We start from the raw sequence: 27,859 nt of genomic DNA on the forward strand, positions 1-27,859 counted from the left end.
GCATCATCTTAGATGCAATCGGAGCTTTTTACAGAGCCTTGGCTAAAGTGCTCTGTTATCTGGCTGCAGTGCAGGCACGAGGGATTTTAAGTCAATGTTTAATAGCAACCTATCCCCATTCTTCATTTTCTCTGTGTGTCGACATCCATCCTGACTGCAGCATGAGCCACCACATCTGAAACAGCTTAAGTTATTCAGTTTTCTTTACTGTTAACATGGCTACCTCACCCGCAGAGACCGAGACGAGCCGGATCAGGTTTCTCACTATGACAGTTTTTTATTCACATATGACTCCATAATGTAAAGATGGAAATGTAAGGTCACTGTTTATCAACTATTTTGATAACAGATCAATCTTTTTGAGCCATTCTTTTAGTCCTACGTGATATAAAACTGAGAATATTTTGGTATGCCGACTATTGATCTGAACAAAACAAGGCATTTTGGGCCAAGCTGGGAGGAACTGCTAAACTCGAAGTCTTAGAGGGAACACCAGGAAACAGGAGCTTGCAAGAGAAGACGAGAGGCATTATGCTGCGAATTCTCGCTGGGACGCGGCGCACCGTTTTAACTTCCATTTGGTGTGTCTGTTTTTTGAAGAGATGAAACAACTGCATGAAAGCAATACAGGACCAAAGCAAACGAAAAACAAAAAGTACTGGTAGTTGCTGGGTCTTTTGGGGATCTTGTGGCTTAACATCAAAACCTAGCTCTCCAGTGTGAGGCTGTGTTTTATGTGTTTCTCCTCCCGCAGGTTGAACACCCACTCAGTGGGTCGCCAGAAGCCAAGTGACAAGCGTTTATCAAAAAGATGCTAACCGCACCAAAGTGATGTTAAAAAAAAGAAAGAAGAAGAACCAAAGTGGAATAGATAATGATGATATTTGTTTATCCTCAAAGAGATGCATGAGCTGGTTTTAGTTTGGAGAAGTTTGAAATGCTATTTTATCATTCCCTCTGCTACAGAGAAGCTCTGGTGTTTTGCTCATCTTGCTGCGTTTGACCATCTTCATCCATTTCTTGAGGCTGACTGGTTTGCATGCATGAAATTTACGGGGCACTGTGAAAAGCAACCTTTTATGAATTGCATAAGTAAAAATCTTATTTTGGTGGCATATAATAGTGGCAGCTAATTTCTGGGTAATAATCAAAATGATGAGTCACGCCAATGCGACATGGCCACGTTCTATCTTTTCTCTAAGTGGCTTTAATAGTTAAAAGTAACCTCTTTAACCTTTCCTCCAACTGAAAACCTGGGGCTTTTTTGTTGCATATTTGCACCATCCTTCCTCCTGCTTTTTTAAAAAATCTTCCAGTGAGACTAGTGGAGCAGACTGCTGTGCCGTGACGGATATTAAAGCCCGGGGAAGGAGCGAGGCAGTTGTCAGTAGGGTTGGGATTTAGCAAAGCTTCAAGGATTGTGTGGCGACCTGGACCCCTGGTACCGTCTTGAGCACCTGTCATCTTTTGTGGGAGGCAAGTGTGACACCTAATGAAGCCTCTGCACAGAGAGGAAGAAGGAAGTCCTCCTTCTCTCACTCTGAGACTGGGCTGCAGTAATGAGTGCGGGCATCACGCTGTAGTGGCTATTTAGGCCCCTCTCAGGGTCACTGTGGCTCAGTGCGCTGTGATGAGCCACTGGCACGGGCTTGATTGAGCAGAGCGGAGAGGGGGCATATGCTGAGCCACTGAAGCCAGACTGCAATGTCTTGCATCCTATGCATGGCACGAATTTTCCTATCATCCATGATGACTCATTAATGTGCAGAATTTAGCGCAGCTAGGACGTTATGTGCACTATAAGTCATTTAATAAGACTCTTTGAGAAAATGGATGGGTAGGAATACATCCAAGTGTTTAACATGCAGTAGACAGAGATGTTGTTGATCTTAACTCTACATACGGTGCTGTAATGTAACTAGGTTGATGAGCACTGTAAGTTGTTTCATAGATTTCTATGATACCAAACAGGTATGTTCATTCAGCGAAAGGAGAGAGAAAGCCATGTTCATTATTTAATCAGCCACTTTGGTTTAAATAAATCAAAAAATGTCACAACTCTTTCCACATGCTAAGGGTTGCAAAAATAATAAATACCGTGTCAAGCAATAATAAATGGCAACATTATTCAGATTTCTTTTCAACTCAGCTGTGCAGAGCGAAGAATTGCAGCTGCTGTTTTATTTACGCCTGTTGGCCTTGTTGTCCATTTCAGAAATCACTCGGGTATAAAAACAAAATCATTCTGTCCCCGTTATTTATTCTTCCGTTTTAAAAGAAGCAGCGGAGCAGACTCGGGAGGGAACAGAGAGAACGATTGATTTCAGCATTACTCTTTCACACCATTAACTATCAGCTAACGGCGGCCTATTACGAGAAGATGGAAAACATAAACATCTCCCTTAATTCAAACTTTTAGTTTCAAAAATGAATTAAAAGCAAAACTGAGAAAATGTGTGATTCCCCTCATTTTCAACACAGCGTCTTTTGTACAGGCCCCGGGAGTCTTGAAACATATTTTACTCACTGTGGATAAAGCTCCATATCAAAGTCTACGCTGGTTTTCCCAGGAGATCTGTGTCACATTAAGTCCACGTCGGGGTAATTTACTAATTATGTGAATAGATGAGTTTTGAAGTAGAAATTCACACTGCTCGACTGATGAGTGGAAGTAAGGAAGGCAAAGGCAAGGCAAAATTTATTTATATAGCACATTTCATACCATGGCAGTTCAATGTGCTTAAAGGAGAAGTGAGGGGAAATATACACCGATCAGGCATAAAATTATGATATGCTAATATTGTGTTGGTCCGGCTTTTACTACCATCCCTGACATGGACTCCACTAGTCCTCTGAAGGTGTGCTGTGGTGTCTGACACCAAGATCCTTTAAGCCCTGTAGGTTACGAAATGGGGCCTCCATAGATCGGACTTGTTTGTCCAGAAACATCCCACAGATGCTCGATTGGGTTGAGATTTGGTTAATCTGGAGGCCAAGTAAACACCTCAAACTCACTGTTGTGCTCCTTAAACCATTCCTGAACCATTTTTGCTTTGCGGAAGGGCGCATTATCCTGCTGAAAGAGCCCACAGCCATCAGGGAATACTGTTTCCATCAAAGGGTGTAGATGGTCTGCAATAATGCCACATGGATGGCAGGACCCAAAGTTTCTCAGCAGAACATTGCCCAAAGTATCACACTGCCTCTGCTGGCTTTCTTCCTCTTATAGTGCATCCTGGTGCCATGTGTTCACCAGGAAAGCGACGCACACCCACCCGGCCATCCACATGATGTAAAAGAAAATGTGATTCTTCAGACCAGGCCACCTTCTTCCATTTCTCCGTGGTCCAATTCTGATGTTCACATTGTTGGTGCTTTCTGCGGTGCAGAGTCAGCATTCCGACTGGTCTGCAGCCCCATACACATCAAAGTGCCATGCACTGTGTATTCTGACACCTTTCTACCAGAACCAGCATTAACTTCTTCAGCAACTGGAGCTACAGCAGCTCGCCTGTTGGATCGGACCATGCGGGCCATCCTTCTCTCCCTACATGCATCAGTGAGCCTTGGCCGCCCACGACCCCGTCGCTTTTCCTTCCTTGAATCACCTTTGATAGATACTGACCACTGCAGAACACGGACACCCCACAAGAGCTGCAATTCTGGAGTCAATTTGACCCATCACAATTTGGCCCTTGTCAAACTCTCTCAAATTCTTACAGTTGCCCAATTTTCCTGCTTCTAACACATCAGCTTTGAGGACAAAATGTTCACTTACTGCCTATTATATCCCGCCCATGAACAAGTGCCATGATGAAGAGATAATCAGTGTTATTCACTTCACCTGTCAATGGTTATGCCTGATCGGTGTAAGTTGAAGGGTTATTTGTGTTTAAAATACGCAAAAAAAAAAAACGCTAAAGAATTGGAGGCAGCAACAAAGCATGACGATGAGTTGTACTTCAGATGAGAACAGACTAGGCTCCACCTGGAGAGGTCAGAGAGCAACAGGCAGGCCCAGACAGAGAGGAGAGGAGACGAAAGAGCCTGAGGCTGGTGAAACTACTCACAGGGAATGGTGCGCAGGTACAGGTTGTCCCTGATCACCTGCTGGAGCTTATGGTCCAAGGAGCCCTTCTGAAACTGCAGACTGAGGTAGTGACGCAAATCAGTATTCAACACCTTTCCTGGAGGGGAGAGAAGAAAAACCTCTGTCAGTCTAACAATTAAAACACACAGGAAGGTAGCACATATTTACAAAAACATCCACCACACTGATGAGTACATTTTTGAAACAAAGGGATATTCTAATATTTAAATTCATAAGCAAATGCAGCCCAAGGCTCTGTCGGAAAACAACACCTGCTACACGCCTCAGATCAAAAAGGTCCTTGTCGGGGCAGCTATTATTTGTACCAGAGAAAAGTAGGTGCTAAAAGTAGACGCAAAGGTGGCACACTGCAACTGTCATATGTGGTGAAACATTAATTTGGAGGGTCTTTTAATAAAATGCAAATGAAAGTGTGACAAAAGGTGAGAACACAACATTAGGAGCTACAGCAGTTCAAGCATAGTCTGAGGATGCGTCAAGGCTGCGCAAAGAAGAGGAAGCTATAGCGTTCTTCTCAGAGTGGTGGAATGTAGGAGAGACAGGAAGCACAGAGAGATGAAGGGAGCGAGGAGAAACAAACAGAAATCCCTTGTGTTTGCTACAGCAGGGCTCTTCCTCCGCGCGGACTCCAGCTGTGTGTGGAGCACATTGTTTCTCAAAAAAGGGACACGCTTTGAGTATGGCTTCTGTAACACGGCGGGCATCAATAACAAACGGTTTCTCCTCAAAACTGCTTAGCAGGGGGCGACACAATTACAGATGCAATCTTACACAGTTGACTGAGGCAGCGAACACAAGGACCTACCATCTACATCAGAAAAATATGTGCCGCTTTTTTTTTTTTTTGACAGTTAGCACAGTCGCAACAATTCCAGTAAAGTTCCTCTTTAAACTCAAACCTATGTTCCGTCTCTGCTCTTGCGTGCAGCCTGAAATACAGATATATACAGCCAGAACATGCTCATGTTTTCTGTCAATGTCTGAATTTATTTGTATGACAGTATTCCACGAATAATCAGATCAATGGAAAAAACAGAATAAAACTGTCTTTAATCGGACTGGCTTGATCAGAAGGAATTTTCAATCAGGCCGAGGTGGGCTAAACATCAGATGATGGGATGCACTGAACACAGAGGTAGAAGATGTTCAAACAAGCGTTTGAAAAGATGAACAAGGCAGAAATTGATGTTTGCAACACTGCTGAAAACGTGGGTCCAACTTGGTCAACTTCTTCAGCTGAAAGGATTCATAGTTGTCAGTAAAGTTGAGAGAAACCTTCTTCTTCTTTTGTTATATTTCTGGCTGATTTGACACTCCGCACGGGGCAGAACCACAACACAGCCACAACATTAAAACCACTGACAGGAGAAGTAAATAACATTAACCATCTTGTGACAATTAAATGTTCAGATGGGAAAATTTTGGACCTGGCATTCATGTGGATGTTACTTAGACATGTACCACCCACCTAGACCAGACCAAGCACCCCCACCCCATAGCAATGACACTCCTTGATGGCAGCAGCCATCCCCAGCAGGATGCAGCCTGACACAGGCACACACACAAAAACAGTTTAGGAACAACTCAAAAAACATGAAGAACAGCACAAGGTGTTGACCTGGCCTCCAACTTCACTAGATGCCAAACTGATCAAGTATCTGTGGGATAATCCACAGAGGCCCATCCCCTCAACCCATAGGACCCAAAGGCCCCCACTAACAACATTCTGTTGCCAGACACCACAGGACACCCTCAGAAGGCCCATGTCCATTCTCTGATGAGTCTGTTTTGGAGGCACAAGGAGGCTACACAATATTAGGAAGGTGGTCATAATGTTTTGCGTGACTGGTATATATATATATATATATATAGATATATATTTTGTCTTTTATTTAGTGTCCATGTAAACAGTCAAGTTGAAATCCCTATTCAGAATGTTTTCAATCAGCTTGGAGAAATACAGAGCATGTACACATAGCCGTTGCCTACCTTCAGAAGTCTTAAGAATTCTTGTCTAGAAAATGTTGACAACTCAAGAATAGCGGAAGCCAGGCGGCGAATAATGACAGACTCCAAGTGAGATCTGCATTAGTCAGTCAGATAAAACACCTCTCCCAGCAAGACACCTGCAGAGACTGTAAATACATGTTTTTTTTCCCCCCATTGTGAGACTAATTCAGCTGTTAGCTAATCTCCCGATGAATATTTGATCATACTACATGGTTCAGAGTCAGCGCGCCAGACTTCAGAGTACGCAGCGATCGAACACATAACCAGAAGTCGCTGCAGATTGGCTTTGATCTCGATATGAAATATTTTTCAGCTGCGCCCGGATCCCTCCACCGATGCGGACTCACTCACACGAGTACACAAGGAAGAGGGTTCCAGCCGAATAGAAATTGGCAGACTGAAAGTGAATAAAAATGTTCATACAGCATAGTAACAAAGAGAAATATTCCCACAGCGAAAGTAATGAAATTTTTAAAGAGTGTAGCATGCTTCGCGTCCCGCACTCTACAAGAGATCTACTCTGAAACTTGAAGAGGGTTTTTTTATTTATTTATTTATTTTTTTTTATGACACTCATTTTCAGCAGGAATCACTGAAGTAGACTCGACTGCTGGGAAATAAAAAGCTATCACCTACCTAATTCAAAAATATTGCAAATTAAATTCATTCATATTCAGCCCTTAAGGGCATAAAACACCTCCCGCTGGGATCGGGAACTTTATTTTGACTTGGAACCCTCAAAACAGCAGCGCTGAATACTTTTTTGATGAGTTTCTTGCTTACTGGTTTGTTCAACAAAACTCACTATTTTAGGGCTTTTGCTCCGCAGACACACACGCAACATGAATCATTTTGAGTGATTTCGAGTCTCCTACGTGCCTGCTGATTTACTTAAGTTGAAATGATCCAGGGGCTGCGGCTTGGCGTACACGCAAGTGAGAGCCAGGGCGAGGTGGCTCTCCATTATGTAACTACACAGACTTTAAACTGACACAATGAATGCGAGGAATTTAGGTCAAGGCAACAAAAGCTGGGTTTGGCTACGCATCACGACTCAAAAGCCACAAGCCTGCGGTGCATGTTCCCAAAAGCCGAGAGACATTGAACAAAAACCCCAAATTCTCATCCGCACAAAGAACACACATCCCACTGTGTCATGGCCTGTTCACATGTTAAAGGAGATGGGAGTGATTCGAGCTTGGGAATGCCGCCGTCCCGAATCTAATTTTCACACGCTGCCTTAAAAGATCGGTTGGTTTTAGTACAAACAGCGAGTAGTGCTAATTGTTACAGCAGGATTCCTGCAACTAAAGGTGGCTACCCCACTGGGCCTACAAAATCAATCTCTCCCTCTCTCTCTCTCGTGCACACACACACACAAACACATGCAAATCACCCCCCCATGCCCAAAGCAAACTCCCACTCAAGTGCCTCTAACAGGGTAGTCTTTGTGGCCCGCCTGTCAGCTTGCGTTAGCCTGCTGCATCATATCTCCAGAGAGAGCGAGAGCGAGAGCGAGAGAGAGAGAGAGAGAGAGAGAGAGAGAGGGACGGGCAGGGGGGGGCAACTCTCAGCTACCCGCTAGGTTACAAGGCAGCGCATCACTGGCCTGCCGAGCTGGTTGTACGAGGCATGTGAGACACAATGGTGGCCTTTGTGCCTTGTCATCTGGCTGTTACGCACTCTCTCACACGGGGGGATGAGAGGGAGTCGGTGGGGAAGTTCAAGGATGGGGAATTATTAAAAACAAAGGCAGCGAGGGATGAGGATGGGGAGGGGGCGGGGGATGTTTGCGCAGAGGAGTAATGGTGATGCATGGGAGCACACGTGGAAACTCACTCACGACGCCTCCCCCCTCTTGCCCTTTCATCATGATTCTATCGCTCCATCTCTGACTGTGCGTCTTTGCCTCCCTCGCTGTGGAGATTCATCAGCCCTGGCAGATCCCCACGGGGCTCCCCACACCTATGTTTGAGATCATTTTCTGAATCGCTATCAGGCTTCCCAGAGTCTCCCCCTTTTCTTTCTCCCACTAGCCACCGCTTAACCTTTGGTTTTGTCTCATATCACAAACCTTTCAAGCGATATGGAGCACCTGCCCGTCACTGCAGCCCTCCTCTGTCTGTCTTCCGCAAATAAATGTGGTATTAGTCTTTCTGTAAATACATATATGAAGGAAGAAGAGGAGGAAGAGGATCCTTTCCTTCGATCAATAGTAATAGATCTTCAGAGTGAAATCATACCAGAGGTTAGACTCTCTGTCCGTCTACGTCGCTGACACATACATAGAAATGAAAACAAAGCACATGCTGCTGCTCGTCATCTTTACCGCTACGCTATGACTCGTACATTTTGTTATATCTGCCATGGGAAACCGCTTAGCGCAGCTCACCTCACCTCACCACACCATCTGTCATTTTCTGTAACTGAAGTCAAAGCTATTGAAGTGCTTTGCAAAACCTCTTGTCAGTGAGAGAAAGGTTGCTCTTCAGCCAAAAGGCCGGACAAGAGCTTCTGTTCTTGTGCCATGTGTTACAAATCAGGTTTCGCCAACATGGAAAGCAACGTGAAACTTCTGTGCTTGGAGGAAAGACCACAGTGCAAATATACAGCAAAACTGAGGAAAAGATACTCTGCAAACGTGCCATCTGCTCTTAGGCTTCAGCAATATGCTGCTGTGAGCTTTGGGCTTTGATGAGCCCGCTAATATTTAGGAGGCATAACACTGGCCATGTTCATAGTTCTTGTTAGATACACTTTATTATTACTTAACATGTTAATTTGAGGGAGCCTTTACATGAAAGGCTGTGGTAACAAGTTACAGTTCCTCCAAAGGCGGCAGGAATGTTTCTGACAATCCATCCAGCAGTTTAATTCAAATCCACAAGCAGGAATCTCTTTGTTCTGCTGGGAAATGCAGGGATTTCCAAAGCCTGGAAAGCAGTCCGAACTTCCCCTGCCCAAAACATTTTTGTGGGTCTGTAGTTGCTCCATTGGGAACTGATTATACCGGACCAATCACAACATTTGGGTGGGTTTTGTGTGGTCATGTACAGAAGTCATCTGAGAATTGCATCTGGCTACACCAGGCTAGGGACATAAACTAACTGGATTTAGGGAGAGGTGTGGACTACAGTTCATCCAATAGCTATTGACATAATCTACTCCCACAGTGGCGGACCAACAGACAAACCGGCGTCTATAGAGCCGTGACGCTAACATGGGTGAAAGTAATGCTTATGAGATAGAATGCTAATGGAACCAACAAAAACGTTAAATAGATAATAAATGCTAAATGCATAATAGGACAATCTTGATAAACGGTCGGTGGCACTAATGCTCCACTCAGGTGCCATTAAATCACATCAGCGGCAGTAAAACTCCAGAAGGTGGAACGACATGGACATAGTGATGAAAAAATGACGTCTCTGTTAGCAACTCCAATGATCACAGTCAGGTGATTGAAAAATAATTGTGGCAACTGATACACTGAAACAAATAAAGCTGCACACTAGGTTTCAAGCACTCAGGTCAAACTATCAATATCTATGCTCGTCTTTATCTGGATCGCCGCGGGCTGACACGCATCTTGCCACACCAGCATGGCCCAGCCGTACATATATTTACCCAGGCACCCGCTAAACAGGCAGTTAAATTAAAATGGCCTTGCGTCGACGCAATGCGTTTCCTAAATGAGAGCGGAAGCAATGCAGAGATGTCGCCAGCAGGGGTGTCAGTGGGCGTCTAATGAGGCAATTCTCTGACAGTAGCGCAGCTCCGGAAACAGTGAGAAAGCCCCCGCCATGTGCTAATTACCACCTTGTTAGGTTCATTTGGCATCTCGGGGCAGCAGAATGTCCTGCCTCATTCTTCGCGACAGGCAGGCGAAGAGAGACTCCGCAGATTATTGGCATCTCAGAGATGCCCGGGTTCCTTCACTTTGCCATTAAAACAGCAGCGAGGCAAATGAAATTAACAATTACGGCATGACATGGTTCCTCTCCGGAGAGCAGCAAACACACAGCACAGACATGCATCGCATCCCTAAGACCCGTGATCATAACAGCGGTGGAGCCAGCACTATTTCTTCAGCGGCCTCCCCCTGAAATGGGAGAGGTGTGGACCATTTTCCTGTCGGAGACAAGCTCCGTTGCCCCCGTGGCCACTGCTTAAGCTGAGAGCCGTAATTGGGCGACAAAGGGGAGTCAGTGTGAAGTCAATTAGTGGATGCAGAGCCCAAGAGATTAATTGTGGATGGAGACTTTGGGATGAAAAATGTTACGTGAGAGAAATCAATGTCCCCAATCGCCCCTTTCTCCCTTCAGGATAGATACATCCTTCTCGAAATCCAATTAGCCGGACGGTATTTTAACATAAGGTCTGTCAGGGCGACTTGGGCGTTCCAGCTATAAAATGTCTAATGACCAGGTTGTAAGCCCCGTTACACAAGAACCACATTTCCACGCTGAGATACAATGCAGCTTCAATTCACAAGATTTCAGGATGATTAATGACGGAATCTGCTGAGCCGCTAGTATGACACTCCTATTGATAACACAACAAAGGGGAGGATGAGGCGCTAGAGGAGAAGCGACTCTTCCTGATACTATTTTGAGCTCGCAGGGCCACAAGGACGGCGGCATTATCCCGGCACCCTTGACAAAATGGCGCGATCAACTGTTTCAGCGCATAATTGAAAGGAATGATCTTGCTTCACATTGTGCGCGGGCTTAATGTTGTGGGTTTATTACAGTCAGCGCGATAATCATCGGCACACTTGGCGATACACGCAGATGGTGTCCCAAATCACCCTGCATTCAGAAATATGTTCCCCGCGACGAGTGGCTTTGCCGGGTCTTGTTGGCCGACCGTACTAAATATCCATTATGTCCGAGATAAAACGGCTTTAGTGCATTCTTGGCTCATTTAGCAGTACACGCCTGTTCTGTTGATACGAGGAGTGTGTGTGTAAGCAATGTCACAACTTCACAGTAGCCAGCCAGTTTGTGTAGGAGGGTCTAATGAATTCTTGCTAAATGAGGTGAGTTCACATTAAGTCTACGTCCTCCCCAGTGAATGTGCGGCAAAAAGTATCAAGCTTTTTTTTTTTCTCCCCCCCCCCACCCCCCAGACAGTGAGAAGTGACCTTGAATCTGTCCTTTCTAATCCTATTGTGGCTTAGAGGAAGACATTTAGCAGAAAGCTGAAAAGAAGTTAAGGTTGAGCCTCTTTTGTCTCGTCTGTCCCGTTTGGATTCTCAGCTGGGGCAGGGAGGTGAAAGAACAGGCACGGTCACCCGACGGTCATCGCAAGGTAATGAGGCCTTCTCTTCTATTCTGTCCTCTTCCTGTGATGTGGAGCAGAGTGACAGATTATAGCATTAAATTCTCCTTCGCTCCGTGTCCATGTGAAGGTGCTTCATTGCTTTGCGCCCTACAGTATGTTGGGTCCAGCGCCACCGCAACTGCAAGCGGACTTTTCAACCACCACTTTGATAAATGAGGGATCACCACCTGCAGTGAAAGTTAGGAATGAATTCAACAATTCAGTTGAGTTCAGTTCACAAAACATGTAATTTGCCTAATAGCTTCAAAAAGATTCCCATGTTTACTTTTTGTTTTCGGCTAATTAGTTAGAATGTTAACGTTGTAAACTGGGATAGCATCGACATAGTGGCCGATCCAGGCGTTTTTTTTTTTTTTTTTTTTTAATGATCAGGATCAGGCTTCAGTGTTTAAAAGAATAGAAATGTTTCTCTGAGGCAGCACCACGGCGGAAAATATTCCAGAGAGGGTTACGGAGTTCATCGCGTTGGATGACCGGCCCATTTCTGTAACAGTCCGTTGGAGCTTCTGGAGCCAAGATACGCCGCTCCAGGGAGACACCCCGTCCACACTATGTTAACTTTGACAGCCCTTTTTATTGGACTGAATACAGTCACACAGTGCACACACGGTCTAGGAGAATTCGAGAAAGATAACAGGGGGTGGAAGTTGTGTTTATTTAAGATCGGATCTGTACCTGGATTGGACAATGCATGATATTAAAAGATCGGTATCGGATTGTGGGGGCAGACTTAAGCAGGTCAAGTCCGGTAAAAGTCCTGTTTCACTTCAGCACAAAACTAGGCCTGTGCATAAAGTTAATTTAACTTATCAGACATATCACATCACGACTGTTTCTGTACTGACTTATATTAACCAACACATAATGTAAATCAAGGCTCTACAGGGAGGAGTTCCAGCTACAAATCTCGTCGTTGACATTAATGATTGGGTTTACTTATTAACAGACTGATGTTTACAGTCTGCTCTGTTTCCCACAGTGATTACTACTGCACAATCACGCGAGCGGGAGGTCAGGATCAAACCCAACGCTGAGATTGGTGCCTTCCTTACAGAGAAAGAAACTAAGAAAATGTCAGAAAGAAAAACAAGATCAGCGAGGCAGACTTTGACAAGCCATGGAGACCTCTGTCGTCCAGTGCTGCAGAGGGCTCCATCAAATCTTTCCAAAATCCCAACTGCATGCTGCCACAAAGAGGCGAGAGGGACAAAGCAAGGGAGACAGAATGAAAAGAGGGCCTTTAGACTTTTGCACCTGTCTTTTTAACAACTCCTTTGTCTTTCATCCCGAGGCTCTACTCTCCCAGCAGCTCTACTTTAAACTCAACCAGTGACGATAAGCCCCTTGTGAAGCATAAATAATAAGGCGAAATGACTGGATTGAAATGTTAACATAACGTAGTAGAGCTCAGGAGGGGTGCACACGTGTGAGTCCACTCCAGCCTTCGAGCACATTCCTTCCTCTCCCCATCATTCACCTGGGCGGTCTACTGTGTGAAGAACAGAGAAGAAGAAGAAGCTTCCCTTCGGCACGCTGCTTCATCAAAAGCCTTCTACTGTTTACCATCTCTGTGGTTTGAACCCTCCATCTATTCCGCACGCACACACGCAGACCACAAACAAATATACTCGCTCACACTGCACGTGAGAACACACGCAGGCTCGCAAATGATATCTCCCAAAGAGGCTGAATGAGAAACAAGAGATCAAAGCACACAGCAATCTTTTTTCGCTTCATCTCCGTGATAGAGTCGTCTTGACTTTATCCCGCTGCATGGAGAGGGAGACAAAGGGCGTCATTGTCATCAGTGGATCAGAGAAAATGGAGGGAGCAACAAGAAGAGAGATCAAGCAGAGTGCTGCTGAAGAATCAGACAGACAAGAACCACACAGGGATAGGTGGAAGGGTTCGCACAAAGCACCAGATGAAAACACTAAACAGATGAATGATTAATTAGATGGTTTAATTCAGTGTTGCGCAAGTTCACACTAAACAAGAACTAGTTCAGAGTTCAGTTCACACAGATAAAAGTGAACTAGTTCAAGTTCATAGTTCACATTTTTTAATTTTGAACTAAGTTCATAGACTCCAAAATGAACAGTTCGAGTTCTTTTTTTTTTCTGTTTTTTTTTTTTTTTTAAATGAGCTGCTTCGATCAATGAATTCTTGTTCAGTAGAATCTCTGACTGACCCGCCCATCCATCCCCAGCCCGAGATATTTTTTTCCGCCAGGATCTGTGCTGCTTGTTTGAATAACCATTGACTGTATAGTAAACAACTCAAATGTTTGTGTGGATCGGCTGCTTTTTCTTTGTTTTAAGAGCAATTAAAGTAACAGGAGACATTGGACAGTGCCAGGTTTTCCTCAGTCGGTATGAAGACACAAAAAAAAAAACTGTTGTGTCAGAATGCTCCAGAGCTACAGAAACAGCATCTGCACCTCTGTGGCTTATGGTTCTACAGAGCAAGTAAAGTGATGCGCTCTTAGCCTCAATAACTTGGGCTGTCACTGACAATATTCCGCCCGATGCATCAGAGAAAACCCCAGGGGACACAAAAGTCTCTCCCTTTTCTTTCCCCCCTCTCTCTTTCCGTCTCTCTCTCTCTCAGACACACATATACTTTTTTTTCCACCCAAGAAAGAATGCTGTGACATCTGAAAACACGCCGTTACGTCTCCGAGATTGAAAATTTAATGTGACGGTGACAATGTGGCACAACTGAGTAATTGCTGGTGTAAAATGTGACAAGAGGGATTTACAAGGGGTTGGCTAGTGTCTGAGGTGCCCGCTCCCAAACTGTGCACAAGTGCTGCTGTGGGACTGCAGCAGTTTGCGTGCGCGCGTTTTGGGTGTGTAAGCTCCGTCTTGGCTCCCCCTGGTAGTCGGCGGCGACGTTTTAGGCATGTCTGCTAATAATGCGCAAAACCGAGCAGAAGGCGTTTTTGTGTCGGGAAAGCATCGCCCGAGGAGCTGCCGCTGCTGATTTCGTGTGCGCATCTCTTGTTGCCTGGCTGACCCAGATGCTGCCTCCATTCCGGCACTCGCCTTCAGACGGCGTCCCGCTGATGTGGGCACACACCGCGGCTATACTTGCATACATTAGTGCTGAAACAATTAGTTGATTAATTGATTAGTTAATTAATTAGCGCAGCAATTTATCAAGTGAAAACAGGAATGATTTGCTGGTCTTGCATAATGTGTGGATGCGCTCGCTTCTCTTCACGGGTTTTTGCAAATGTGTGTATTCACACTACTACTAGCATAAGAAAATACACATTAGACTGAAAGTGTATTTTTGACCTTGAGAACCATGGTTGACTACACCATCAGAGACAGTGTAGTTGCTGTTCTCCATTTTTAGATCATATCAAAGAATCTTCCAACTGATGGAGTCGTTCACCCTAGTTTGCTATCCTTTATATTTATATTTTCTTAAACAGATAGAGTAGATAAAGTCTTAACTGACCTTTAAGGAAATGTATTGCCACATTCTGCATAGAGCCTCACATGAATACACATATAAAATCGGTATTTAGTTTAGTGCCGCTATGGCAGACGAGACAAAACTCCTGCCATAGCGCGCCCGTTTCCAGGCCAGGGATCTGTATCTGCGACCAGATGGGAGCAGTGTGAAGAATGGGTACCAGGGGCGCCTGGGGTCATGTGTTATGGTGCGTGCTCTGTGTGTGATGGCTTTGTTGTTGAGGTCTGAGTTGTTGGGAGTGGGGAGGTCAATCATTTTGGAGGCATTGTGTGTAATGCGGACGGATTTATTCCCGTTGGATACAGTTAACAAGGAGAGGAAACAGGGGGAACAGTAGAGGAGAAATGGTTGAATTACACTTTTGTAAAGCAACAACAGAAGGTGGAGGGGGGCAACGGCAAGGAGCTGGAGTTTGCGGATGGCAGAGAATCTTTGTTGGTAGGTTTTGTGGATATCAGTGGTGTGTTGTTGAAAGTTCAGGTTATTGTCCAGGGGTGAGTCCAAGATACTTGAAGCAGTCCACTATCTCAACAGTTTCATTATTGATAGAGGCAGGGCTGTGGGTGGAGTGGTGGGCTGTGCCGTGTGTCCTGGAGTTCTTAATGACCAGTTCTTTTGTCTTTGCTACATTCAGCTGCAGGTAATTGCATATTTTTGTTATTTCTGGAACAGTGTTGCCCCCATGGTGCTGCATTTCAGACACAAGACAAAAGCCAAAAGGTGCTCGGAAAAATAGAAAATTCTAATGTGTAGTGAACAATTTCTTTTTGGCAGCATCCATCGAAGGAGGAAGATCATGTGATACGAAGGAAAGCCACAGAACACGCATCAAGCAGAACTTGTTTGTGTCAAGAAAATAAATTTTGCCATAAATTCATTCTGTCTAATCTAATTTTAACTATGTTTTTTTTTTAGACACAAAACGTCTTTATCGTGAGCGTTATAACCTCTGCAGGCACTCTGACATTTCATCGCGACAAAAACACATCAGTCGGTCCTTGGCTGGCCCTTCACTCCTTGACATGTGCTGTCCCCAGTAGTTACAGCTAAAAAGCAATTCCAAGTCCAGGGAATGGTGCATCCACCGTTTTATGGCAGACTGATCCTTGTCGTCCATCTCCGGGAGGTTAGGCAGGAAGGGTGCGCCTGAAGAGAAACCACTCTCCAACATTACAGCTATCCATCATGTGCCGGAGCTTCTGGCCACAGAACAGGATACTCGCCTATCACAGAAATGAGTCGGCTGGCTGGACTTCACTTATTCCAGCCCTATGTCCAGCTCAAATCCCTCTCACTGGGAGACGAGAGAATGTCTAGAGTTGTGGTGTAAAGGTTTATGCACGGGAGTATGTCCGTGACTTCAGCTTAGTGAAGCCTATGGACAGCGCTTGGCCACTGGATGCAGACATTTAGACCATGATTCATCTATATGTCTTTGAAGGCGAACACAAGGGGCTGCTCAATAAGCTGGGCAGAGGCCCAGGGAGGAGAGGCCGGCCGCATCAGTCACTCACAGAAGATGAAAAGGCTTTACCAGCCAGACGCCAGAGAGCAGATAAGAAGAGAATCAGATGCGAGACGTCCCCACAACCGCTGCATGTCAACAGAATATTTACCTCATGCTGTTTTCAAGGCCCCCACTTCATAACAGATATTTGCTTTCTTTCTAGCTGCACATAGCAGACTTTAGATACGTTTAATAAATAATTCTTCCACATGGCTGATGGACTGAGGGATTAGAGGGCGACAGGGGTGGAGGGGGGGACTAAAGCACATCAAAATGAACATCTGTGTGCTCGCCGCTGTTACATGACAGACAGAAATGGAGTCTGACCGAGTCAGCCAACACTGGAGGGATCACGGTTTATGCGTGTCTGTAGGTAAGTGATCGAGTAAGTAGAGCACACTCCTCTGCAAATACATCCCTATAGGGTGCAGTGGCGCTAAAAGAGGCTGCGACAATAAGCCGGAAAGGAAAACACGCACATGTGTTAGATCCGCGGCCAAATATGACAAAGCCCCGAGCCGCTTTATTAGCATCTTGGAAGTATAAGTGGTTTTCTGTCAGGAACGCACAGTGCAACATGGAGAGCAGGGCGGTAATGACACCCAGGCTGAGTGGGTGAGTCACGGTGTTGTGTTGCTCAGGGACTCGTCCAGTCAGAACGGATTCAGTGGAGGCGAGCCGTCTCCCCGTTGATCCGCGGCGCTTTGTTATTCGTGTGATGTCACAGAGCTCACCAGAGCATTCCACTGGAGGCTTTGGGATTCTGTCGGATGAATCCTTCCATGTGCGATCCTTCTCACTCATCCTGGTATGCAGTCACACACACAAACAAAGAAAGGGCCGGTCATCCCCTTTGAGACGGAAACCTTAAAAAGCGCAGGGTGGTTTTGGTAATGACTAACGGATGAGGCACAGCGACCAATCGGATCCATGAGTAAGCCTGATATAACTTAGGCTTAGCACACACGAATGCACAAAACCTCAGCTATGTTATTTCAGAGACATTCAAATGTCAATAGAGGCTTGAGGACATGATCACCCCTGACCACAAACACATCGACTCACTCCCCTGACTCACTCAATGATAATTATCTGGGTTCTTTTCTTTTCTTTTTTTTCTCTTGAAGCACCCAAGCGAGGACATGCTGGACTGTAAGACACAGGGAAATAAGGAAGCATGGCAGTGAGAACACAGTGAACTCACGTGGCTAATATAAGGTCGAGGATGAGGGAGGGGGGAGGTGAGGAAACACATAGTCGAGGAGAGGGTGAGATAGAAAAATGTTTACGGAGGCAATGATGGACCCTCAGTACAGTTCCATATGTACTCGATGTCCATCTTTAATGTGCCCTCCAGTCTGAGGCATGCCGCGATGAATCTGAAGTCAAGCGCCTCTTTTGTGCTCCCCTCGCACACTCCTGAGTGTTTCTTCTGACAGCCAAAAGCTTCGCCATCTCTTAGCGTGGAGAAGTATGTCTTGCTCCGAAACAAAACAAGCTCTGCTCTCATCTTTCGAGTGCGGTGAAAAACAAGTTTGGTGCTTTCAGCGCTAAAGGAGAAGAGAGGGGAACGGCGTGACGGCGCAGAGTGACAGCTGAAAAGCGCCCTTCTTAGTTCTTAACTAGGATTTAGTTTTTTGTTTTTTAAATCTTCCGTATGTCAACCTATGGCAAGTTTCTAGTAACTGTAACGCTGACGTTCATTTTAGGAACTCCCTGCTCCGTGCTTTTATAACGAAGCAAGTTAAAAAGTTTTTCGTAATTTAAATTGTAAAGCTGTCCCAGGTAGAAGGAAATCACTGGACAAACAGTCATTTACTGGCGTGCCACATAAGAGAGCTTTTGCCGGCGTTTGAATGCGTCCACTTAAAAATTAAACCTTAATTACAGCCCTGTCTGTGGAGAAAAGCCACGTACTGTAGGGCGTCGTTCACAGAGAATGCTTTTCCTCACAAATGGGTGCGTATACTTGTGTAAGGACTTAATATGAAAAGTTTTGCAAAGTGTGTGTTTTAATGTGTTACGGAAAAGTAGTAAAGGATTGCTATCTCCTTTTCATTTGCACCCAAAAATAACAGCCGCCAGAAACACAGACAGTACAGGAGGCAACATATGCACACAGGTGGATGAACAGATTAAGGACATGAGTCCCTAGGTAGAAGGGAAACCATTAGGCTTAATTACTCAAACAGGAAGTTCCTTTATTGGAGCACACGTCCCAGGGAGACCGAAGGAGAACCCGGATACAGACCATTTCCTAAGACAATGATAAAATTTAATTAACTGTGAGATACAACTGCGGGGGAATTCACACCACTCGCCGTGGTAATCCGCTTTCCCCGAGAATATTTCCGAGCAGGACTTTCAATGGAAGACTGAGGAAAGAGCTGGCAGCTGGGCGATGCCCGGGTTCTGCAGCAGGGGCGTCGTGCGGTGATGGCAGGGTTTCCCATTAAGAGCGGAAAACACAAGACGGGCTGTTGCCTGAGATGGGAGATTAGAAAAAGCCCAACAGGAAGCTCTCACTCATGTCACATTTGAGGAAGAACCGGGAGCCAAATTGTAATACCAAGGAAAAATGGCTCAATTTAGCAAGGACTGATGAGGCTGTCGACAAACAGTGTGGCGCTGTAGTTTAATATTTTATTGTGTATCCGCCACAACAGCCTCGCTATCGCTCAATTATGAATTAACGCGACACACTAATTCATGTAAATGGTTTAACTGCCGGGGACGAGATAAGCCGCAGTAACACCCCGTATATCTGGGAGGGCGTTTAAAACTCTGAAGCCACCCCGTATATATATATATATTACATTTATATATTAGCGTGGCACCTCAGGGGTTGACTCGGTTTTTACAGCTCTCAGCGTGAATGACAAGTCTGTCAGGAAGCAGTCATGAGCAGTCTATTAGGGCTGATGAAGAGACAGCATGCTTTTGCAGCGCAAACCCTAATTTTCAATTACAATAGTGGATTAATAGCAATCAGCACACCCAGGTGGTGCCTGTGATTAGCTAATCTACAGAAGCATTCATAATTCCATCTGTTCCACTCCACACCTCATGCTAGCTTGCCCTGGTTAATATACTCTGGCAAGCATGGGACTAGGAGGAGGAGGAGGAGGAGGAGAGATAGACTGAGACCATGAGAATGTATTTATCATAAAAGTGCCCTATATTCTAAGACACACAAGGTCAGGCGAGCGTGAGTGTGACTTCACCATTCCCCTCACTCGAATTGGTATCACCAGCGAGGAGAGGAGAACAGAGAGAGGCAATTATAAGCTAAATTTTGCTCCGCTGAAATAGACTGACATCATACAGCATCTTGGCCTGCTGCGCACCCACTAAAGCTCCTCTCGGGGAAATGCCGGCACACGTGCAGAAATGAAACTCCGGCACTTCAAAGACGCCCCGACGCTAAATCAAGGCAAGCCAGCCCTATGATGTGCTTTTCTCTTTTTTTTTTTTTTTTTTTTTTTCCTTTTTCAGACCATTTCACTCATAAGTGGACAGGCAAAGTTAAGCGCCCACAGCCAATTTTCTTAATAGGGAGGGAGGGGAAGCTGGGAGCGAGCGCTAATTCAGAGGAATAAATACATTTTCAATTAGCCGGCAGTGGAGGCGAAGGAAATGTCATTACGGAGCGGTCCGGTTTTCATCGAGCGCCCCGGCTCAGATTGAGGCATCACTCATTGTTGTGTTAAGGACTTTTAACTAATTGTCTCCAGTCCTCAGGCCTGCTTTGACTTTGCTCACTGTCTTAAGATCAAATGCTCTAAAACTATCCCGTACGTGTACTGTCAGGGTAATTACCTCTGCAATCTATGTAAAATCTACAAGGGCCTGAGCTCTCCGGCTCACTTCACTTTAATAATGCCACATCTAAGACAGCTAAATGAGGTTTTTGACCCTTCGGCCTGTTCTATTCTACTGGGGTGCCATACAAAAAAGGGGAAAATGTGAGAAACTGTTTTATAAAACGGCATTATCAGCCAAAATAAATAATTTTTTCTACTTAAAGCCATTAAAAAGTTATTTAAACTGTATTTACAAGGTATTAAATTACATATGACTTAAAGGCTCGGGGGCATGCACACACATTAAGCATGAAACATCTGCAAAGCTTTTAGAATCAACACCAATACTTGGTTATTTAGTCCTAATTACTCTGAATTAACTAACCTCACTCAGAACAGTAAATAAATAAAACATGGAACAAAGCTGGAACTGACATTAAAATGCTTCAATCGCATTTTCTGAAACCAAAATGGATGTTAAGAACTGAGAAACATCTCAGTGTGTCTGAAAAGGGGCCAGGCAACATTGTTAAATCGGCCCTAGAGTTGGCTGAAACTTGCCCAAGACCTCAGAGGAATCATTTGTGAAGCTCATAAAGCTGGGAGGAAAAGGAGAGCACATCTTAAGATGTGGGCCTCTATCAGTCAGCAGCGGAGTAATGGATGAGATGCTGTTTATCTCCCAAAGAGATCATAAGAGAGAACACAGACTGCTTCGGGGAAAATGTGGCGGTCTCTTTCAAGTCTGTGTGAAGACTAACGGGATTTTCATAATAAAATAGTTTCCTATTAGCAAGTTCAACTTTTGGGACAAAAGGCCCAATTAAGTGGGAAAAACGCTGCACACCCCGCCAACTCCAAGGCTGCGAGAGCTGAGGGAGATCAATGATTTCAGAACTCTTGCAAGACTCTCCCGCAGCAGTGGTGTTCTGTTATAAAGGAACGGTTAAAAAAGAAAACAGTGCAGCCGGGCCAGTGGCTCTGAACGCTATAATCTGAAACCAAGATTCATTTTAACGTACGTTTACTGACATGATGATATAAAACCCTGGTTTGTTTTTCTAATTTTGTTCTAATCAAAGTTCACACACCAAAATATAATGAAAAATGTGGCTCCAGAATATTGTGACGGAGTCAAAAAAATAAATTCCAGAGAGGCCATCCAAACAAGGACCAAGATCTTTTAAGTCAGGCGCTGATATAAAGTTGTCTTATTGAGAAGTGGGGCTGCAGTTTTCTTTTATGACCCCCGGGTCAGATAAAAATCCAACAGAGAGAAGGGTCTATGTGACAGATAAAGCACAGAGGAGATAAACAGCCTGCTTTAAAAGAAAAACAGACGCAGGTTGTAAACAGTAACAACCGAGGCAGCGCCGGCATTGCTCTTCTCTAAATGCTGTTTGTCTGAGGCCGAACCAAGAGATGAACCAGCCTGTGATTGATACCTCTGATATCAGCCCCCCCCCCCCCAACACCACCGTCATCACTCTGCCCCTGGCACAGACACACTGAGCATGGTGTGAAATGAACATAGGCGCAGATTGATGATATTCGAACACTCTTATTAAGAAATATAAAAGCGGATTCAAGGTCTTGGATGAATGAGAGCGGGCGAGAATGGCAAAAAGGGAAAACTGTAATTGAATTCTGCAAGGATAAATGTTGAAACAGCGGGCCATATTGGATGCATCTTGCTGTAAGGTTCGTCAGAATGAAAATAATAATGAGGCACAGGAAAAAGTCAGAAACAGGCAGGCGAACAGAAGATTTGCATGTTCAATGGTATGGCAGTGGTGTGTCAAATCCAGCCTACCAACACTGCACAGTATATCCAATCAAGACTCCACAGGCTTTTTCATATAGCAATTGGCTGCTTGGCATGCCATCCGCCTTCTTGGTCCATATAAATATTAGATGTGGTGCACATAGAGCAAGAGGTTCACTATGCTGCAAAGCTGTGTGATGGAACAAAGACAAGGCACAGACAGAGTGAGACAAAGGAAAAGGAAGAGAGTCAATTCAAACACAGATGTCAAGGCTGCCAGTCCCTGGTCACTCGCCAGAAACAGAAAAGCGCCGGACTAGCACGGAGCCGTGACGTCAGATTAGTGTCCGACTGGTTTCAGTGGTTCCATTTCCAGGCTGCATTCAGGTCTCGCAGTCATTTGGCAGAGGGGGAGAGGAGAGTGAGGCAATCAGTAGAGAGAGGAGCATCAATCATCCTGATACCTTCTGGGATTTTTTTCAATCCCGGTGACTGTGCAGATACACCGTGTCGCACACAGCTCTGTGTTCATTCAGTTGGGAATATATGTAGTGCTGCTTCTGCTGCTGCTGCTGTGTGACTGAGAGCTTTTTTTTTTTTTTATTCTCTTTCAAACAAGGTAACTTTGTTAAAAAACAAGACTAACATCATTTTTAAGTTGGGAAAGTTTTGTGTTTTCTTAAATCCCCAGTGCTAACACTTCTCCGGAATACAGCTCAATTAATGACGACGGTGCACAAGATTAGAAAGAGCTGCAGCGGCACCGCTACGAATGAGGTGTTCCCACACATGTATCTTTGGATTTTTACATAGTTTACATTCCTTAAGAGTTCGGCTGAAACACGGGCGTGACTCAGGTCCTCCAACCGTGTAAAACCAATAAGAGCGTTCTTACTTAGGGTGTAACTAGTCATGTTGCTGTCAGTGACAGAGCACCCCACCACATGAAAAATACTTCCTGTTCCTGTACAACTCCTATACGTAAGAAGCTACTCATCATGGTAAGGGACAGGGATTATGAATCAACATCCTCCAGAAAGTAAAACACTGTTTAATGCGCAGGTGGCCATTCGCCAGTGAGTCTGTGATTTAAAAATGCAGGGTGGAGTCAGGCCATCTATATCTTAAAGCTGTTGCTAAGAACTTAATCCCAGAAGTCACAGAAAGAAAAAAAAGCGTAACAAAGAACGTTAAAAAATGACCCTGAGCTATTCAAATGTCCTAGCTAAGCGTAGCAGTGTGACACCGAGCCGGCGGGACCGAAGCAGCTAGAATAGAATCCAGCCATCATTAACTGTATTATCTAGTGTCCTTTTCCCGCTGTGACATGTCAGTACGTCTTCCGTGAAAAGGGTCTCCTGATGCGGTGCAGCGGCGAAGATGACATTGAAGCAACAAGAGTCATCTGAAATGTGGATTGGATGAGAGAAATTGCGCTGCGCTGAGAGCACATGTTCGCCCCTGAAAAGAGGCGGAGCCGAAGCAATTCAAAAACTCTGCAATACAGGAGACCTCTTATATGGCAGTGTACAAAAAAAATATATGAACTGACTGTTAATGCTGCAGCCTTCTCAGTTCAGACATCAGCAGCCACCCAATATTTATACATGTGATTACCAAGGCCTTAATGTAATATATAACCATATGGCCTAATTTCTTCTGGCTGTATATGGCAGCATGATTGATGCTGGAGTGGATATACTTAATACACAGTGGAGAGGCTGGGCTTAGCGCACTTGAGGCCAATCAGACAGGCCGTTTGCATATGGAGAGGACAAGGTAACTTCTGACTGCCCTTGAAATCTGGCACCACGATATTTTCATCCGAGCTGACTGGATGAGAGCAACAGGAAAAGACCTTCATTAGCAGGCCGTAAGACATCCTCAGTTTGCGGTGTGTTGTGTGTGATGGGTTTAGAACCAGTCGCAAAGTAAGAAGGAATCGGTCTCCTGAGCAATAGGCTGGGGTAGCCCCAGGAGATTTTTGCAAATGTCCCGCTTGGGAAAACAGCAAGGCTGTGACAGGTCGCCAATGTTCTGCTCTAGACAGGTGTTTCAGCACAGGACGAACAGGACACTACTAGAGGCAAATAACCACTTGCAGCATGACAACGCAGCTCAAAGAGGTGAGCGTGCTGGTTAACCTACTTGGAGAAAGCGTCTACTGTGAAGAAAGTGAATAGAAATGAATAAGATCAGGGAAAAATGGAGCAGAATCAGTTCAGAGTCAGTGCACCTTTGGGTTGCTCCTTTGGATGTAGGAGGAGAAGGAGAAATAATTAAATGTGCCACAAGAGTTTGCAAGACTCTTGATAAACCAGTGTGGATTTAAATGTTATTGCATTTTTATTGCATGACTTAATAGTGCAAACAAAGCCACACCAGGCAAACAGGAAGGACGCACTGGGACATATTTTGAACAGGTGAAAAAGGAAGTAAAACAACATGGCTCTTACCTGTAATCGTCACAGCCAATTTTGTATCGATGATAGAGGAAGACCCGCATGAAAAAAAAGGAGGAAAAAAACATTTAGTCAGTTATAATTTTTTTGCATTCGTTTTACATATTTGCATTTTCAAATTCTGTCAAGTCCTTTTGACCCACGCACAATCACACACAGTACGACATGTAGTGAAATGCTTTTAACGGCTGTCCTGGTTGAGAGATAGATACTATAAGGCAGTAAAGGAAAATGTAAGGTAATATAAGAATACGTGAGGCAATATAGGAAATACAAGAAACAGAAAATTATGTAGACATACAGAGAAATGATTTAAAATATTAAAGACAAAATATTGAAAAGTACCAAATGTGCAATGCGGTGCAATTGCAAATTGAGATGTGAAAAGGCTGAGGTATTACAATACGTGTTCAAGAGGCTCCCTCTCGCTCTCTCTGTGTTTACCTTCGAGGAGCACAAATGCTTCCACGATCGCAACCGAGACAAGAGTCCACACTAGAGTGTGGCATTTAGTTGATGACTATTATCCAGCAGCCCAACGATAAAAACAACTCCCGAGGCATTCAACTGTAAACTACACTTAAAAAGATGAAGATAAGTGGGACAGGTGAGACTCGTAATTACAGGAAGTGAATTAACTTCAGAGCAAACATTTTTCCGTTTGCCCCAAGGAGGCAAGACCCGATGCCTCCTCAAATAATGGGGGAGAACATTAAATGTACAGTACATCTAACATTGCCGTAGCCTATAGCAGCCAGCATCTGACATGACAGGAGATGCGCGCAAACCATGAGGAGCACTCTCGACAAATTATGTGAATCCAATCACCGCAGGACGCAAGCGCTATTCATGTTTATTACCGTAAACTGGCAAGCTGCCCTCCGCTGGGCGTATATTGGACAGCTAATAAAGTAATAAAGGTGAACTGTATAATCTTCGGTATCAAAATCAATTCAGAAGTAAACGGAAGTAAACAAAGCATTTTTAATGGCATCAAATCCGAACAGTCACCTTGAGAGGTTAAATCTGAGTTTGAGGAATCTGTAACTTACTGTAAAATCAAAGAGCTGTGACGCAACTTAGGCGTGCTTTTCTACAGCATACGTACATATTGATTTAGGTAGACAGTAAATATATATAGAGCAAGGTAATTCTATATACTCTCGTTATTGCATTTTCATTTTCTGTGACAAGCTTTCAAAAGCCCGTTACCAAGATCCAGCATAATGAAATCATATTAGTGCAGCTGGGGTGGCGTATCGGAGCACGGGGAAGAGGATCTGCTATCTGCCATCTCGAACTGTTAAATTATTTTCAGCCCCTTTCCACTGTGAAGCAGAGGCATGAGACAAGGGGAGTTTTTACCACACAGAATCAAAGAGACTGCACATAAGTGTACCGTCTCTGACTTGCTCAGCCCTTGGGTTGTGACCCCATCTGTATCCGACAGGTCTTAATCCTAATATCCGTCATGTTTCATTATTCAGCGTGGTTTTTCTCGGGTCCCGCTAGTGAGACTGATATTAGATGCTACCTTTCTGCGAACCCTCAGGGTTTCTGTAGACTTTCTCTGCGGTGGACAGCTCAGGACAATCAGTCAGCCCACAGACAGCCTCTCCTTGTCATTACTCTCAGTAGGACCGACTCAAAAGGGGAGAGTTTTATTTTTTTTCCTAGCCACCAGGCATTCTCCACACACTCCTAGGAAGGGCCCTCGGTCCCCCATCCATCTGTTGTCTGTCCCTCACACTCATTAATTCTGCCCGTCCCCAGGTGGTTGCTAGTTGGTGCAATGTGATTAAGCTCAAATGAACCACCAGGAATAAATAGAAGCCTGAGCCCCTGAGTGGAGACCGAGGAGACACAGAGAGGGAGAGAGAGAGTTAAGAGAAAATGCTGACAGATCTTTCGTATCACAAAGTGTGAGGCGCTATTTGTCTCAGTGGGCTCCAGACCCAACGATAAAGTGCTCTGAATGTGAAGTAAACTTAATTTTAAAGGTGCCTTTAAGTGAGGTGAGAGATGGTAACGGAAATGATGGATGGCAGCTGCTTATACTCCTATTAAATTCAGCAAACAGATGAAGGTGTTTAAATTAGCTGGCATGCCACTTATTTAAACTCAAAAGCAAGTGTGAAAAGCATCCGTCACATGGCCCCGTTATATGAATATCCAGAGTCCAAATCTTTATGAGGAACCAAGTGGCAACCTCAGGGGTCTAAAAAACAAAGCCAGCATGGACGGGTCAAAAGTTGCAGTTCTCTGACCTCTCGAAACTCCAAAAGCCCTCCCAAATTTACATTATAGATAAACTAAATAAACATGTTTACCCCTCCCCTCAACCCATAGGACCCCACTACATTCTGTTACCAGACACCACAGGACACCCTCATAAGGCCCATGTGCATTCTCTGATGAGTCACAACTGTTTTGGAGGCACAAGGGAGACCTACACAATATTAGGAAGGTGGTCATAATGTTATGTCTGATCGGTGTACATGTAGTGTCTTATCATACCCAGTGTCAAATAAGACCGAGTACCTTGAAAACTGTTTTCCAAGGACATTGTATCGCATCAACAAGCTAACAGTAACTTCTGGTGACACATGTCGTGTCATTTGAAAATCGTCTCTTAAATCAAATTTGATAGGGACGTTATTACTATTGGTGCAAATTTTATTATCTGCCATTGCCAATGGTCCAGCTGCCACTGACAGGCAGCAAAAACATACACTGATTGGCCAGATGTTGATCCACATCCCCTGTCACACCTTTCCATCCTGCAGGCGCGTGTGAGTTATCCCCACATTTCTCTGCCGGTATCGAGCGTCTCCCCAACCTTTGTCCTCCCCTCTCCGGGGGCCGCTCTGCTCGGGACACTTTCTAAGGCCTGTCAGCGCTGCTCTTTCCAGTGACTCAGCGTATTGACAAGCTTTCTGCAAAGTGGCCGGCAGACGTCTCAGCAAGACAGGATCCGAGCGCGCAGATATTGCACCGGCTTCTTGAAGTGGATCCGACAAAAAAAAAAGGCCATCGAGACCGGTCCATGTGTGACGTTTGCTCGCAGTGCAGAACAAAAAGGATGATGACAGTTGTGCGCGTAGATTTAATTACTAAGTTAACAGGAAGGTGGGCGAAGAGATGCCCGCTCCCGAGGTAATGAAATACAGATCTGCAAATAGGTGTGTGTGTGTGATCGTCACTCAGCGTTTCTGTGTTCTCCAGCGACATTATGAAAGAAAACCAGGGTTAGAAGGACGGACGGCGATCATCGTAAACCGACAAGGCATCTCCTCCCGAAGCATTTGCTTAATTGCATTTCTCTTTTGTGGCTAATTTCGGCATTATCACCTCACAGATGAGGGAGCA

At 44.8% G+C, this 27,859-nt stretch overlaps 1 protein-coding gene across 1 annotated transcript in view; it reads right to left on the reverse strand.

The window, feature by feature from the left end:
- magi3a (membrane associated guanylate kinase, WW and PDZ domain containing 3a) overlaps positions 1 to 27,859 on the reverse strand; it is a 109,161-nt gene that overhangs the window by 38,530 nt on the left and 42,772 nt on the right. The window contains exon 2 of the mRNA XM_084553927.1: positions 4,071 to 4,187. Within this exon, the coding sequence (XP_084410053.1) occupies positions 4,071 to 4,187 (117 nt within the window). The remainder of the gene's footprint in view (positions 1 to 4,070; positions 4,188 to 27,859) is intronic.

This window comes from Chelon labrosus, assembly GCF_963514085.1.
Source record: "Chelon labrosus genome assembly, chromosome: 10".
In the NCBI taxonomy this organism is placed as follows: domain Eukaryota; kingdom Metazoa; phylum Chordata; class Actinopteri; order Mugiliformes; family Mugilidae; genus Chelon; species Chelon labrosus.